The 16,727-nt window shown below is 50.7% G+C and overlaps 1 protein-coding gene across 9 annotated transcripts in view; it reads left to right on the plus strand.

Annotated features, from left to right (window-relative positions):
- Positions 1-16,727, plus strand: part of FRMD4B (FERM domain containing 4B) — a 212,424-nt gene that overhangs the window by 96,309 nt on the left and 99,388 nt on the right. For all 9 annotated transcript variants that reach the window (XM_059663000.1, XM_059662996.1, XM_059662993.1 and 6 more), the window contains exons 3-4: positions 1,346-1,440; positions 8,934-9,026. In XM_059663000.1, the coding sequence (XP_059518983.1) occupies positions 1,346-1,440; positions 8,934-9,026 (188 nt within the window). The remainder of the gene's footprint in view (positions 1-1,345; positions 1,441-8,933; positions 9,027-16,727) is intronic.

Here is a 16,727-nt window from a genome sequence, read left to right on the forward strand (position 1 = left end):
GGATCCAGAGCACAACCCCGGGCATGTGCTCTTGACTGGAATCAACCTGGGACCTTTCAGTCTGCAGGCCAACGCTCTATCCACTGAGCCAAACCAGCTGGGGTTTCTCTCCTTTTCTTCTTTCTTTTTTTTCTTTCTTCCTTCCTTCCTTCCTTCCTTCCTTCCTTCCTTCCTTCCTTCCTTCCTTCCTTCCTTCCTCTCTAATCATAACTATTCTTTATTCCCCAACAGCAAACATTCAACCCTCAAACCATCATAACGAACCCTAAACTGTTTGGCTCAAAGTCGAGGCAGATACCACCTAGCAGGCCCTCCTGAAATCCCCTTTTCCGCTCCAACTCTGCAAATCCGGCCGCCACAGTCACTCAGCCACTCTGGCTAATTCCAAACCATGCCCCTTCCCCCAAGTCCAGCGCTTCCTAAAAGCTCACAGGTTCACTCCTTCCTCTCACCAGGTGCTCAGTAAGCACCAGCGATGCCCACTTACTAGGGGCACGATGATCCCTGGAGAGAGAGGGAAAGCCAGGGCTCTGTAAGCAGGCGAACTGGGTTCAGGTCCCCGCGCTTCCTGACCGGAACACCAAGTTCTCCTGGCTTGGCTGACCCACCCAGAAAGTGGAAAAGAAGGACCCAAGCCTCACCGGCTCCTCGCAAGGACGGAATGCGACCACAGATGTACGGAGTGTGGCACAGTGAATGATTGTTATTGTTGTTCTTTTTAACTCGATCTCTGATGCCCCCACAGCCTGGGTCTTGATCTTTTCACCTAGTCCACCAAGCCAAGTTACCCCTACATGCAGACAGTGAGCGCTTTAATACTCCTTGTCCTGGTCACTAGCACCGTACTACATATCAAAGAGTGCTTTTCAAAAACACCAAGGCTTTAGTAAACACAGTTTTACCTTAGAGCAGCGACGTCTAAGGCCCAGGAACTCATTTGGTCTGGCCCTGCCAAGGCATTAGTGGTGAGTTAATTAAACGTTTAAATAGAGCAGGCTATTTTCTAAGTTGATAATTGTGTATGGCCCGCGAATTATGTTATGAATGTCCAAATGGACTTGGCAGAAAGGAAAAAAAGGTTCCCACCCCTGCCTCAGAGGGAGAAGCAAGGAATTGAAATATATGAGAATGATGGTCTCACTGAGGTTCCTCTTCCCACTTCCTCTCCTTCCCAGTCTCTTAGAGGATGGTCTGCAGTAGACTGACCTGTGCACGCCCCCGGCTGGGGAGAAGGCAGATATTTAAGAATGAACAAAAGCTGTTCTAAACTATTGGGGAAGAGGAAGGTGGTAGCAATAAGAGAGAGACAAGCAAAGTGTTTCTAATCAGATCTTTGTATTGACAGCCCAAGCTGCTAGCACGAGAGCTGCTGGACCTGGTGGCTTCGCATTTCAACCTGAAAGAGAAGGAGTACTTTGGAATCACGTTTACAGATGACATGTAAGTGCTTTTCCTGTCGTTTTTATTTCTTCGCCTTTTGTCTGGACCACCTCCTTACTGTCATTCATAATTAACAAAAAAGGGGGGATGCTCCAATAATTAAAATATGTCCTACTTAAAGATTTTTAAAAATATATATATTTTTATTGATTGTAGAGAGGAAGGGAGAAGGAGAGCGAGATAGAAACATCAATGATGAGAGAGAATCATTGATCGGCTGCCTCCTGCACACCCCTTACTGGGGATCAAGCCTGCAACCCGGGCATGTGCCCTTGACCGAAATCAAACCCGGGACCCTTCAGTCCGTGCTGGCCAACGCTCTATCCACTGAGCCATAGGGCTACTTAACGATTTTTTAATGCAAGATTTTTCTCCTAGGACTATTGTAGAAGGAGAAGAAAAGGAATAGTGACCTTAAGAACTCAAAATATTGTCCTGTTTTAGAAATTTGTTTAATGAGTTTGTTATTCTTCTCCGAATGCACTGTGCTTGCTTAATGGGCTCATGTATCAGAGAGAGAAATGCTAGATGATCATTCATTCACATCTTGAAACTGAATAATGTTTTGGTGTTGGTGGCAAGAAAGTTTGAAGGCAATTTATGGCCCGACCATAAAACATGTATATAATGTAATATGGAGTGGACTTTTAAATGTCCACTGAGGTCCATTTTATGTTACATCCTTACCATCTTTTCTTTTACTTCCATTTTTTATGCTAACTTGGATATTGTATGTATTTTTCAACAATATAAACTTTCTCTGAAATGAGGCAGGCATATAACAATAAATTCATGATAATTTAAAACTCCATGTAAGAAAATGTGTTTTTGACTTATCGACATTATCCTGTGTGAGTACGTATCTGCCTGCTTTTTGGCAGCCCAATTCACCTGTATTCCAGTTCGCCTAATGTTATATGCAGCCTGCGACCTTATCAGAGGAATTCTCCCTCTTTCTGGGGATAGTTTCCAAAGATCTCTTCAAATATTAAAATTCAAGGAAATGTGTTCCAAACTATGTTGCCACACAGCCTTCTGCCCGCAAATCTCCCAGTGCACGTGCTCTCAGCGCCCCAGCGTAACCAGGCAGGGGGGTCCCCAGAGGGGTCATTTGCTGTCACACTGACTTCCGGTTATGTCCTGCTGGGAGGGCCGCGAGCCTGGGACCTCCTGAAGTGCTGGAGGGCTCAGCAAAGCAGAAGAAGGTGCATCCCCATCGCCTCCCTCCTCTGACTCAACATTCTCTGCTGGGTGAGCTGGGAAGTGCAGACGTCCACTGACCCATGCTCCAGCCAGAGAGCCAGGGCTAGTTCCTGTGGATCAGTGATCACACACACACACACACACACACACACACACACACATGCACACAGCACGCACGCACTCGCCCACACACGTTGAAGCTGTATGTGAATGAAATAATAGCTAACAGCACAAGACATAAAACTATAAATACTTAATGGCTGTTATGTAGTGCAATCTTTTCGTGCATAAGCACTATAATTTAGAGGTCACATAGAGTAGCAGCTAAAAGCTCAATAAATATTGGAGTATTTTTTTCATTGAAAATATTTCTTTGAAATAAGCCAGTCAGAGAAAGATAAATACCACATGATCTCACTTATTTGTGGAATATAAATGAACAACATAACTGATGAACAAAAAGAGATCCAGAGACAGAGAAGCATCATTCAGACCGGTCAAACCTCAGAGGGAAGGTAAGGGAGGGTGGGGTAAGGGGAAGAGATCAACCAAAGGACTTATATGCAAGCATATAGGCCTAACCAATGGACACAGACAACAGGGGGGTGAGGGCATGAGTGGGGGAGGTTTAGGGGGTAACGTGGGGATAAGGACACATATGTAATAACTTAATCAATAAAAAAATAGACATCAGTTTTAACAGTCAAATATACATATGACTTGAGTGCCCACTAAGAGCCAGGCATTATTCAAGTCAGTGATGGCGAACTATGACACGCGTGTCAGAGGTGACACACGAACTCATTTTTTTGGTTGATTTTTCTTGGTTAAATTGCATTTAAATATATAAAATAATATCAAAAATATAAATCTTTGTTTTACTATGTTGCAAATATCAAAAAAATTCTATATGTGTCATGGTACCAGAGTTAAGTTAGGTTTTTCAAAATGCTGACACGCCGAGTTCAAAAGGTTCGCCATCACTGTTCTAAGTCCTGGGAAGTCAGCTGTGACAACCACAGACAGGTCTGGCTTTCGTGGAGTTTATACTGCAATGACATAGGCTAGCAGCACAAACAGACAATCCGTACATGGAAACACCCAGAATGACAGTGGTTTGAAGAACATAAAATAGGAGGCCATGATCCAGAAAAGCTGGGTGCCATTCTAGGCAGGGCGAGCTTGGGTGGTTTGGGGAGGAGGCAAGAATGAAAAGCAAGAACCAGTTCTGTCGACTTAGAGGTGTTCCAGGCACCGCCAGTGCAGCAGGTACGCAGCCTGACTTCTGTTGTTGTTTTTGAGAAAGGAAAAGAAAAGAGCCAGTGTGGCTACACTATAGAGAGTAAGAGGCAAAGTGGGCCAAGATATTATATTGGGGGGGGGGCAGGGAGGCAAGAGGTGGACATAGAACCTGGGTAGCTGTGTGTCTTGGACCAGTGACTTCACATCTCGACACGCCCGTTTCCTCACCCTGCACAATGAGTGTAACAATGAGTGTAACAATAGTGTCCATACAAGGAGGACTGTGCGCACATACACGAGGGCACTAGTCTTACGTCCTGTTAAGTCCGTGGGGATGCACAGGCCCACGAAAGGGAGCCGTGGGAGCAGGCAGGTGTGCAGAGGAGGGCCGAGGAGACTGGGTGGGGTCCCCGTGGCCGGCCAGCAGAAGTCAGCCCTGGCAGGGCAGGTGGCTTCAGAGGGGACAGGAGAGGGCAGCCCAGGGCAGAGCCATCACGTGGGGCCGGTGCCCGGACATGGTGCTGAGCCTGGTGCCTTTCCCCGGGGGAGACAGGACACAGGGAGGCCGGCGACCATGAGGCACGTGGGTGGGGAGGGACCCCTCGGCCACGGAAGGGTGCTCCGTAGAGGATGTGATTTGGACCGTGGGGTCACACGCGCCCCAGGCTCCACGGCCCACGGTGGCTGGAAAAGCAGGCACTGGCCACGCGGGACCTTCTGGGAAAGCTCCGAGCTCAGGAGGCCTGAGCAGACAGCACCTACGTCAGGTGCCCAGGCTGGGAGGCCTTTCCTTCCCAAAGCAAAGGGACGGGTGGTTGACTCCCTCAGTGAGCGGCCCTGCCCTCTCCCGCCTGGGAGTGCTGCCTGCGCCTCTGCTGCCAGCAGCCGTCGGGCGGTCCGGCCGTGGCCCAGGTGACAGCCTCCCCAGAGCCTGGCTCTCAGCGGCTATTTTTGAACGATGACCAGTTGGGGAGGCGCCCTCCGGCTGTGTATTTTCGGAAGAAGCGGGAGCGGCTCTCTGTGTGCGGGGGAGCTGGCCGCCCCCTCATGCGGACAGGCCTGGAGAGCTTCTGTCTGAGGGTGTCTCCCTGGAATGTCCTGGTCACAAGCCTTTTTGTCTGGTAGGTATTTTAGGAAAGTGTTTTTCCGCACCCCCCCTCCCGCCCACCGTCAGCCGCAGGCAGACCCTCCCGGCGGGTCTGCCCTGCCCTCTCCTGCGGGAAGCCCAGCGCAGCGCCAGCGGGGCCAGGCTCCAGCCGGCCAAGCAGAGGGGCGCTTGCCGTGAAACTCGCTGGTGCCCATGGCCTCCTCCAGGCGAGAAGGGAAGGGGGCCTGGAACCGCGCAGCCCCAGGATAACAGCAGTGACGGGACCAACAAAACCCAGCCCTGGCCCCCTGGGGGGCGCGTGGGGCTCCGGAGACACCCCCCTCCCCAAGTCAGGCCCTGCGGGGTCAGGTGCAGGGCGAGCCTGTGCCGCCAGAGGGCAGCCGCGCCTTCCTGAGCGCGGCCCTCGGTTCTCAGGGCTCTGACTCCCCTAACGCGGTGCATGCATTTCCTTCCCTTGTTTGGGAAGGATTTTCGGAATGAGCTTTCTCCGTGCAGACAGCGCAGCACAGCTTTGCCTTGATCATCCTCCCATCCGATAGGCCTTGGGCCCGCACCGTTCTAGCCCCACAGGAAACCGGCCCTGGGGGCCGCGCAGGGTGGCAGAGGGAGGCCCAGGTGTCCTTCCGAGGTGGTGGTTACATCCGCTGCATTTGCTGTTCGCCGACAGAAGAACTTGAGAAAAGCAGGTTATAAGCTTTTGTTTCTCATGTTAGCCTCGAAGACTATGAAATAGCTTGTTAGCTTTGCATATCTCAGCGAAAGGGTGATGTGTAAAGTTCACTTTTTTAAATATATTTTTATTGATTTCAGAGAGGAAGGGAGAGGGAGAGAGAGAGAGAGAGAAACATCAGGGATGAGAGAGAATCATCAATTGGCTGCCTCCTGCTCGCCCCCTACTGGGGATCAAGCCCGAAACCCAGGCATGTACCCTTGACTTGAATCGAACCCCGGACCCTTCAGTCTGCAGGCTGACGCTCTATCCACTAAGCAAAACCAGCCAGGGCTAAACTTCACTTCTTATTCTGTGTTTATCCTGTTGGTGAGATTATGGATGGATTTTTTAAATCTAATTTCTAATTTATCCTTTAGAAAATTATCTTATATTAAATTTACGTGAATATCTTCTTATAAAAACGTTTAATATCATAGTTGAAGCCATTCTCTTTTGATTGTAGCAATGTGTTTTATATCTTTCCAGAACTATATCCAAGAAGTTTCATCCATATATAATAGTGTTTGAGTGTGCTTCTGTGGTTAGTATAAGTGATTTATTCATTCTTGGACATCATTCCATGCAAGTTCATGTAAATATACATTATGCTTTTTTGTTGTTGTTAATCCTCACTGGAGGATATTTTTTCCATTGATATTTTTAGAGAGTGGAAGGAAGGGGGAGAGAGAAAGAGAGAGAGAGAAACATTGATGTGAAACATATTGACTGGTTGCCTCCCACACATGCCCCATTGGACCAGGGATCAAACCTGAAACCCAGCTACATGCTCTTGATTGGGAATCAAGCCTGCGACCCTTTGGCATGAGGGCTGATGCTCTAACCACTGAGTACACCAGCCAGGACTACATTATGCTTTTTAATGATGCCACATCTTTCCTATGTAAAAGCAAAAAAGACAATTCAAAGGGAGTCTCATGTTCACAAGAAAACTTTTGAGATCTGATACTGCACAATACGACACATTTGAACCCCTCTGAAATTGGGATATAACTTTAATTTAGTGCCATCCTAAACTTGATAAAATACAGTGTAAGAAACCCTTAACTTCCAGTCCTCTATCTTTATATTATCTTTACATGCAACACCAGTACTTCTAAAAACCTTTCCTAGATCACTTATATCAGTTTATTTATCTTCATAATATCCCTCCAAGGAAAGCTAGGAACAGTTACCAGAAGCCTTATTTTATAATTACAGAAACAAAAATATTTTTTTTCATTGTTAAAACTATAAGTGACAGACATCAAGCCAAAGGTTATTATAAAAGCTGACTCATTTTCCCTGTATGGAAAGTCCTGGGTTGGAATCCCAGCTCTGCTGCTTTCCTTGCCGAGTTACTGTTAATTAGAATATCCCTACACAAAAAGTTCCTGCCTGGCTGGCTCAGAGCAGCTGCTCAATGAAGAGTAGCTGTAATTATTAATATTAATATTACTTATGCCCACTTTTCCTCTCTATTTATAATAAGTACAGCTTAGAGTTTCTGATTTTTAAAAAATTGTTTACTCAATACCGGAATAGGTTGGAAAATGTCTTCTGGGCCATTATAGATTTGACTGTGTTCTCATTTGACACCCATCACTATCAGCATGTTCTTAAGTTTTGTGTCAGCTGCAAAACAGGGTCTGTGCCCTCTTGGAATTTACAGCCCGAAATGATCGCCTGGTCAGGCAGCCCTGAGACCGTCACAGGGCAGTCCTGATTCAGTGTGGCCGTCCTTGCCTTGCTCGGAGGTCAAAGGTCGGGAAGAGCTATTTATACCCATAAACTTGGTGAGGCCCTTAAGTAAACAAATATTTACTTGAGGGTGGGGGAAAAGTAGGTTTACAACTGTGAGTATGCGAAACAGAGTTTGTTCTTGTATTATTATTGAATATTTATTGTATTATTTCTATGTGGACAACTGTAGACCTTTTGCCCACCCTATATATGCTGAAATATTGGAAAGTTCATGTTATACTTACATGCAGAAGCAGCACCCGGAGAGTAGTCACCCTGTAGATTTAAAAGCTACAGTAGCCCCGGCTGGTGTGGCTCAGTTGGTTGGGCGCCATCCCCATGCACCAAAAGGCTGCTGTGTCAGTTCCCCGTCTGGGCACATGCCCAGGTTGTAGGCTCGATCCCTGGTTGGGGCACGTGTAGGAGGCAGCCAATCGATGTTTCACTCTCACATCGATGTTTCCTCTCACCCTCTCTCTTCCTCTCTCTCTAAAAATCAATTTAAAAAAAATTTTAAATATATTTTATTGATTTTTTACAGAGAGGAAGGGAGAGAGATAGAGAGTTAGAAAGATTGATGAGAGAGAAACATCGATCAGCTGCCTCCTGCACATCTCCCACTGGGGATGTGCCCGCAACCAAGGTACATGCCCTTGACCGGAATCGAACCTGGGACCTTTCAGTCCGCAGGCCGACGCTCTATCCACTGAGCCAAACCGGTTTCGGCTCAATTTTAAAAAATTTTTGAAGAAAGGCTATAGTATGGTCGTCTGTCTGGTTTCATTAAATGATTAAGTTTTCCTCTTCATGACTATCTAAAATATTTTAGATTTTATATTTAATAAAAATTTAAAGGTTAATATACTTAATGTCACCTGGTGTTATTTCTTGTTTATCTTCTCAGAGATATATATACAGGCACACCTATATGTATATCTGGGTTTTAATTTTAAAAATGGTGATTTACTGTGCTCAACTGTATGCATCCTGCCTTTTCATTTAACATCGTATCTTGGATATTGTTCAAAATGAGTTTGTAAAGATGGTATCAATCTTTTATATGGCTACATTGTATTTTATCGCTCAGGTTAAGTTCATTTGTGAAACAATATCCTGTTAGGCATTCTGGTTGTTTTGAGCCTTGTCACTGTTACAGACGACACTACAGGGAGTGACTGTACATGCAGACCGTGTCCCACTTGTCACTGTTACAAACGACGCTACAGGGGGTGACTGTGCATGCAGACCGTGTCCCACACGTGCAAGCTCATCTTCCCAAGCTCCTGGGAGTGGAGATGCTGACTCAGGGCAGGTGCTGCTCTCCTTTGGTAGAAGTTGCTAAAATGCCCTCGTTACTCAGTGCGCCAGGGGAGACACCTGCCGCCAGTGCCTGGAGTAGCGGCTTCTCCACAGCTTTGCCGACGCCGTGGATGCCTGAGCCTTCCTCTGACTCCTGTTTAATCCTTTGTCTTCGCCTTGCTCTCACAGAGGTCAGCAGAACTGGCTGCAGTTAGATCACCGGGTTCTGGACCATGATTTGCCCAAGAAACCAGGCCCAGCCATTCTGCACTTTGCTGTGAGGTATGTATCCCCAGACACACCTAGCACCCCCACCTCCCTTCAAAAAAGAAAGAATGCTGGTAGCCAGAGATCGAGAATTAAAAAAGAAGCCATCTACCGAAACATGACTCGTCTGGGGGCCGCGTTCCCGTAAGTACTGGGTAGGGCGGTTTTCTTTGAAAATGAAGGATAGAATCACCTCCCTGTACTACTCAAAGCCCCGTGGGTCAATTTAAAGCTGGGAAACATAGGCAGTGCATTTTCATACCTAAACCTGCTTCTGATTTAACATGCTTAGGACTGCTTGTATTTGAAATATGACAAACATTTACTATTACATTTTCTGTAGACGTGTTTTCTAGAGACTGTGGAAATAATTGAATGTATATAATCCCACGCCTTTAACTTGAACAGAAGATAAAATGCAAACCAATCCTCGCTGAGAGAATGGTCTGCACAGCGTGGGAGCCTGAACGCAGCTGCAGGCCGGCGGCTGCCCATGACGCCGAGCCCTGGCCTGGCCACTCTGCGTGGGCAAGTCGCGCAGTCCCGGGTGGGGCTCCGTTATTTCTTCCTGAAGTGGATGCATTCGCTAAGTCAATGATTTCCTAAAACCAGCCCAGGATGCAATATTTTTTCACATTAGTTATTCACACTCACCCTGGCTGGGTAGCTCAGTTGGTTAGAGTGTCGCCCCTATACGCCAAGGTTTGGGGTTTGATCCCCGGTCAGGGCACATACAAGAATCAACCAAAGAAGGCATAAATCAATGGAACAAGTCAATGTTCTTCTCTCTCTCTCCCTCTCTCTCTCTCTCTCTCCACCTCCACTCTCTATAAAAAATCAATAAATATATTTTAATTATTCACACTCTAAGATGAATCAAATGTTGTGAACAGTCGCACCCATGTCCTGTACCTAGCTTAAGACATAAAACATTATTAATTTTGCTGAAAGCCCCTCTCCCCACTGTCCTGAATTTGATGATAAATTTTATTTTTCTGGTCTGAAACCAAACATGATAAAACAAGCTAAGATAGTAGATTTACCATAAACCTAAATGTGTTTTCATAAATCTATACCAACCTGAAATATGTTCTTTAGTCTGAGCTTATGTTCTTTTTTGGATATTGAAATACGTTTTGTTTCATGATATGATAGTGGAAGCTCCTTACTTTTCTTGTGGGGGGTTTGGCAAAATTATGTTGATTTCCACACTTTTTTCTTCAACTTCAATGTATTCCATGAAATCTAAAAGTGTGGTAATGCTATGTCCTCCCTTTTTTTGAGGATCTTTTCATGTATGAATTGATGGTGATTGTAGATGGTATCTACTCTGTAGTCAGTAAACGCAGCGTTGACAACTAACTCCCAATCTGGTTCTGGCCTTCCACTCTGAAGTCTATTTTAGAATTGCTCTCTTGCCACCAGAAATTACCTTTTTAGCCCCCGGAAGGGGTAGCATACAGGAGATTTGTCCAGGAGCGTCGCTGGAATGGAGAAGTACACAGGGATTCTAAAGGAAAGCATGGGATTTTCTTGGAAGGAGTGTGACGCGAGTGCTTGTGTCCGTGGAAATGGAGAAAGAGACAAACAAGCCAGCAAGCGCGCGGAGGGTTGGGTGGGGGGGCGGGGGGAATGCATATTAGCAGTTAATCAGGGGTCAGAGAAGAAGGACATTTTAATGGTGCATTATGTAGGGAAAATGGCTCAGCGTACGTATGTCAGGGTTTTTACAAAGAATTACATTATCCCGGTAAACATTTCAAACTAAATGAAAGCACCGAGTGAAAAGTAAAAATTACTCTCCCCCAGGCTTCTTCCTCTACCCGACCCCCAATTCTTTACCCTTCTTAGGGAAAAGTAGGGGTGACAGCTGCTTGGTGACTTCATTTTCACTTGGGGATCTTTCACTGGGTATAAACTACTGCTGAGTGTCCATAACTGAGCTCCCAGACTAGTGGGTGCTGCGACTGCAGGCCCCCCCGCTCAGCTCAGGCCCCCCAACTCAGCTGCAGGCTCCCCGACTCAGCTGCAGGCCCCCCGGCTCAGCTGCAGGCCCCCCGGCTCAGCTGCAGGCCCCCCCGACTCAGCTGCAGGCCCCCCCGACTCAGCTGCAGGCCCCCCGACTCAGCTGCAGGCCCCTCCCGACTCAGCTGCAGGCCCCCCGACTCAGCTGCAGGCCCCCCCGACTCAGCTGCAGGCCCCCCCGACTCAGCTGCAGGCCCCTCCCGACTCAGCTGCAGGCCCCCCGGCTCAGCTGCAGGCCCCCCCCCCGACTCAGCTGCAGGCCCCCCCCCCCGACTCAGCTACAGGCCCCCCCAGCTCAGCTCACGGAGGTGCTCTGCCTCCATCTTCAGAGAACGCAGCAAGTGCCACACATCTGGCACCAGGCTTGTGATCTGGTTTTTTGACAGCTAGTACCTGGTCTATTTTTGCTCTCAAAACACCAGGGCGGAAACCGTCTTCCCGTGAGCATCATTCACACCAGGACAGCCGCCCTGTCTGCGGGGAGCAGGTTCCTGTGGTCCCCAGCTCAGCACTTCCTTAGTGTTTGTTATCTCCAGCGCCCACAGTCGCCGGGCCAGACTTTCCCAACTACTTCATGCTGAACGCCCTTATCCAGGCTTCAATTACCCACCTAATTCTCCTCCCAACAGCACAGTGAGGTCAGAATAGTCTTTGTTATTATTCCAATTAAGTACTTATTGCTACTCCAATTTAATTAAAGACACAATCAAGCGAAAACACACGCCAAACAATTCCAGAGCGGACCCAGGTCAGTGAGGGGAGCGGAGCTCCCGGAGGCCTTACCAGTTCGGTGGCCCGCACCCAGTGACATCGCTGCCTTCAGCCTCGGCCTCGGCCTCCTCTTTGGAGAGTAACTGATGGGGATACGCTCACCCCGGTGGGAACAGCACCGACCCTCTAGGTTGCCTGTGTTTACCAAACATTCACCGAAGGACAGACCCGCAACAGGGTTTGGTTCTGTCGGAGCCTCTGGAAATGCGAGGCCCTCGAGATAGCAAGGTCACGGCCTCTCCCGTCAGCAAGCCCCGCTGCGCGCACTGGGCCTGGGCCGCCGCGGGGCTGATGCGCACGGAGACCGGAAACATCCAGTGCCAACAGGGAGGAGGGGTCCTGGAAACATCCAATGCCAACAGGGAGGAGGGGTCCGCAAGCTCTGGCATTTTCAATGTGAATAATTGCTCACGTTAGTAAGAGATTAGATGAGAAAGTACCTGGCATTTCAGAGCTCCTGCAAGGGCGGGGCACGGGAATCCTCCTGGAAGCTTTCCCAGACTCAGCCACACCCTCCACCCCAGGTCCCCAGGCCCACCACGGCCTGGCCCGGATTCTGGTGCAGTGCCTGCCAGTGGTGGACGTGGGCTGGGGCAGGTCGGGTGTGAGAAGTAAAGAGAGATCAGGAGATACAAAATGCTTTTGCAAAGTATTATGCAAACATAATAAAATAGCACATCTTTCACTGTAGCATCTGTGACAAAGGCAACCACCCTACAGACTTGCTCTCCAGAACTTTCTATTGAAACGTAGCATTAATCCGGGACCAGGCCCTGGGCTAACTGTTGTCTCAGGGATTCCCGCGCTCAGCACTGGGTCCTGCAGACGTGGGAGGTCTGACCTGGCTGCCAGCCCGGGATGCGGGGAGCAGCTCAGAAACACGCTGCTTCTGCGTGGGGGAGAGAACAGTCAGGGTGAGGGCAACTGGCTCTCCCTCCACTGAACCACGTCTCTCCTTCAGTTACACCATCTCAGCGGCGTGTGCGAAGTCCTGCAGGAGACAGCGCACAGCGCCCCATCATTCCTGTAGCCCGAGTCCCCACCCCCCGGGTGCTGGGGGACTTCTCCAGGCCGGCCTCGTTATCTGCTGCTGCAAAGTAACTTCCCAAACACATGGGCCTCTTTGGTAATGCAGCCCAGATGTGAGCATTTGAAAAGCTTGGCACTGAGTGAGCAAGCATTAAATAGGAGACTAGGGACTTGGGGTGACCTCACGGGGAACCCCCCCACCCCTGCCCCCACCTGGGAGGGCGAGCGGGGGTAGCTCGGGTTGGTACCACCCAGCCGCACACAAAGCCAAAAGCTGGGCATCCTCCACCCCATTCTTCTGAGTACTTCCTGCTGTTTTTTCCTCTCTCTGGTCTTTCCTCTCTCCTCCCTCTTCCCCTCCTCTTTCCCAGTCGCCTGTCTCTGCCCTGGGGCTGTAAGAGGTGCCCCTAAGCACAGACGGCTGTGGCCCTCCGGCCTGAGACGCCCCACGTTCGTGGGAGTTCTGGTAGGAAGTGGGGGGCTACCTTGCTTTCGGAGGAGCTGCACACAGCATCCTTGAAAGATGGTTGGGAGCCTTTCCAGCGCCCCCTGCCTGGTTCTGGAACATTGGGCTTCCAGAAAGAGTTTAACTCGAGGAAGCATCATGACCGTCATTGGGCCTAATATTTCTTTGTCAGGCCTCACCCAGGGTGTTTTCCCATTGATTTTTAGAGAGTGGGAGGGCGGGGGAGAGACAGAGAGAGAAACACCGGTGTGAGAGAGACACATTGATTGGCTGCCTCCTGCACATGCCCCAACCAGGGCTGCGGATGGAGCCTGCAACTGAGGTACGTGCTCTTGGCCGGAATGGAACCGGGACCCTTCAGCCTGCGGACGGACAGACGCTCTATCCACTGAGCAAACCGGCTAGGGGAGCCTGATTTTTTAAGAGAACAAATACATGGAATACAGCCCGACAGGTGAAGGCCCTGGAGAATATGGAAGGCGCTGGCAGTGCCCCCGGGAACGGAGCAGAGACCAGCCGGATGCGCCATGACTGCATCACGGAGCCGGACGGGAAGAAAGGGCACGATGTCCGCAGTGCTCATCCGGCTAGAAGGATGGTGGGAACGGCTTTCAGTCCTGCATGGGCTGCCCACTAGCAGTTTCTTACACGTGGGTGGCCGGTATTGGTTTTATATTAGCTTTCCTATTTTTAATTAGCTGCTGTTACTCTGTGACTTGCTTTTTAAGGAGATGCCAACATAGAAGAGTGACAGCAGCTGGACTGAATGTTTCACTGCCCGCCTCCCCCGCCCTCCCCCCCCGCCCCCGTGGCCTGTCTCCTCAGGCTGGCGCTGGTGGGGGACGGGTGTCAGAGGTTAGGGTTAGCCTGTAAGGGAGCCCTCGGTAAACGCTAACTATGTTTAGGGTGTAAGTAAGCGAGACAGCCTCCACCCACACGGTCAGTGGGTGAAACATTCGTCATGGGATCCACTTGGGGTGTCGGACTGTCTGGCTGGGGGCTGACCCATTCACTTTGCACTGGGGGTGAGGATCGCATTGTTCATCCTCGTTCCCCAGGCCTGCCCTTACCTCCCCATCCAGCCTACTCTCGCTCCTGCCCGTCCCTGCCTCCTGGGCGCGCTCCCTGCTTTCCTCTGAGCCGAGGAGCAGGCTGGTTTGCCTTTTTGAAGGGAAGAAGCAGGCACTTGGAATCACCTGTGACCCTGACCCCTCACCGTGACCCCTCCTCTGGGGCAGGTCACAGCGAGGCGCCTCCCTGGGCCGGCAGCCCTTCCCGGAGCGAGCAGGCAGGTTCCTGCAGGCTCCCCGAGGACCCCTTCTCCTGGCTGTGCCCGGAAATGCGGACGGGCGGACAGACGGACGTGAGGAAGTTTCTGGCAGGGGATTCCCGAGACTGTGCTCTCCCAGGGATGAAAGGGAACAGATGGGACTCGCAGCTCAGCAGCCTGCAGGGAGCGGCACCCGCTCCAATTACACCGCTCTCTACAGCATGGCAGGGAGGCTCCGGCTGCAGGGCCATCGCAGCAATGGACAGGCCTCCCACGCAGAGCGTGGGTCAGGATCTCACCAAAAGCCACCTACGCAGGCGGCCGCAGGGGTGGCCACGATCACCCACAGGGGCTGAGTGACACCTGGAATGAGGCCTTTAAGTTTGCCCTCCCTGGACGCCGGTCGCAAACTCAACATGGTTAGAATGCGTCCACCTCCTGTCTGAGAGGCCACTCGGACATGGCAAAGCCTGGCACACAAAGAACCCACGCTCCGTGGGGACGGAAAGCCGCAGCTGGTCAGAACAGCTTTGTTCGCACTGCTTTCCTGGTCTGTGTTAAATGGGCACTTCCGTAGCATTTTGCTTCCTTGAAAGAGAACTTAGGAAAGATACCTGGAATTTCTGTTCTTGGTTTTATAACGTTTTAAAGAAATTCCCAGCTAAGCCCACACCTTCTGTCACAGTCCCTCGGGAGGGATAACGCAGCACAGCACGAATTGCCAGCAGCATCGCTGTGGACACAGAACAGCGGCTCCCTCCTCCTGTGGGAGAGCCAAGCACCTGGCCCCCGGCCGCCGGGCCCATCAGTGTTGGGGCTGGGGTTCAAATCAGCATCCCCTCAAATCCACGGTGCTGACTTTGACCACGATGAGCACATGCCACCGATGGAAATACCGGCCACCCACGTGTAAGAGACTTCTAGTGGGCAGCCCGTGCCCAACGGCCAGTGTTCGGCCTGTGACACGCAGGTGTTGTCATCTGGCTGACAGGTCTGCCCCCGCCAAGCCATCTCTGCACGTCATAGAGGTGGGTGCTGTTATCACTGAGGAGTGACGAGGTGAGCACCTGTCCCATCAGGGAAGGGGGAGCATGCGAATGGAGGAGCATGACAAGTGGAGACACAACTCCCCACGCAAAGGCTCTTCCCAAGAAATGACACTCGTTACGCTGCCTGAGATTCGTCTCCAAAACATAGTCCTACCCTGGCCAGAAAGCCTGGGCTTGTTCTGAGACGGACACGTCACCTCGGCTTCCCCAGCACAGAACCCCGGAGGGAAGCCACAGCGCGGGGAGGAAACAGAAGCCTTCTGCCAGAAACGCCGAAACAAAGGCTTTATGTGCTGGTCTGGGAGACTCCGTTTCCCTTGGCAAAGAGGCCCCAGAGCTCGTTTCCACCCCTGGTGGGTGCTGATGGGTGCCCTCGGGAGCTGGTCTCCCAGAGGACCGTCCAGAAATGCGAGGTCATGACCATGGTCCCCTTGAGGGAGAGGGGACTGAGCATTCAGGGGGCAGGTAACTGGATGCGGCAGAAAGGTAGAAAGCAGCGGGCCCAGCGCCAGAAAGCAGTGGGAACGGGGTGGGGCCTGCTCGCTGGAACCCGGCAGCCGAGGGCCTGGGCCTCGGGGCGAGGTGAGCCCAGGTTCTAGCACAAAGATGTCCATTCAGAGCGGGATGAGCCGCAGTTGATTTGGGCTCAGCCGCCCAGCTCCCTGCTCTGGTTCCTGAAATTCTCACAGACCAGCAAGGACGGTCTGGCCAACGTGCCCTCCCCTGGGGCCTTCCTCCCTGCTACCTGGTGAGCTCATGCATTCTTTAAGGCTCGGCTCAACTGTCCCGCGACACTTACTCCTCTGCGTTTCAGTTTGGCAGCTTCTCCCTCCCGAGCCACAGCTGAGTTCATCGCATCCCGCCCTGGGCCCCCCTTCACTGTGTCCGTGTTCTGTGCATTGCACTGCTGCTTGGAAAGCATGCGTCATACTTGTTGGGAGTATGGACTGGAAGTCGCTAGGCCTTAGATGGAACCATGGCCCCGCCTACATGGCTTGGAGAAGGTGCTCAATATGTCAGTTTTCTCATCTGTAAAATGGGTTTGCAATGTGCTACTGCAGCGCCTGGTCGTCCTGAGCACTGAAGGAAATGCTGTGTGCAGAGTC

Source organism: Myotis daubentonii, chromosome 14 (assembly GCF_963259705.1).
Source record: "Myotis daubentonii chromosome 14, mMyoDau2.1, whole genome shotgun sequence".
Taxonomy (NCBI): domain Eukaryota; kingdom Metazoa; phylum Chordata; class Mammalia; order Chiroptera; family Vespertilionidae; genus Myotis; species Myotis daubentonii.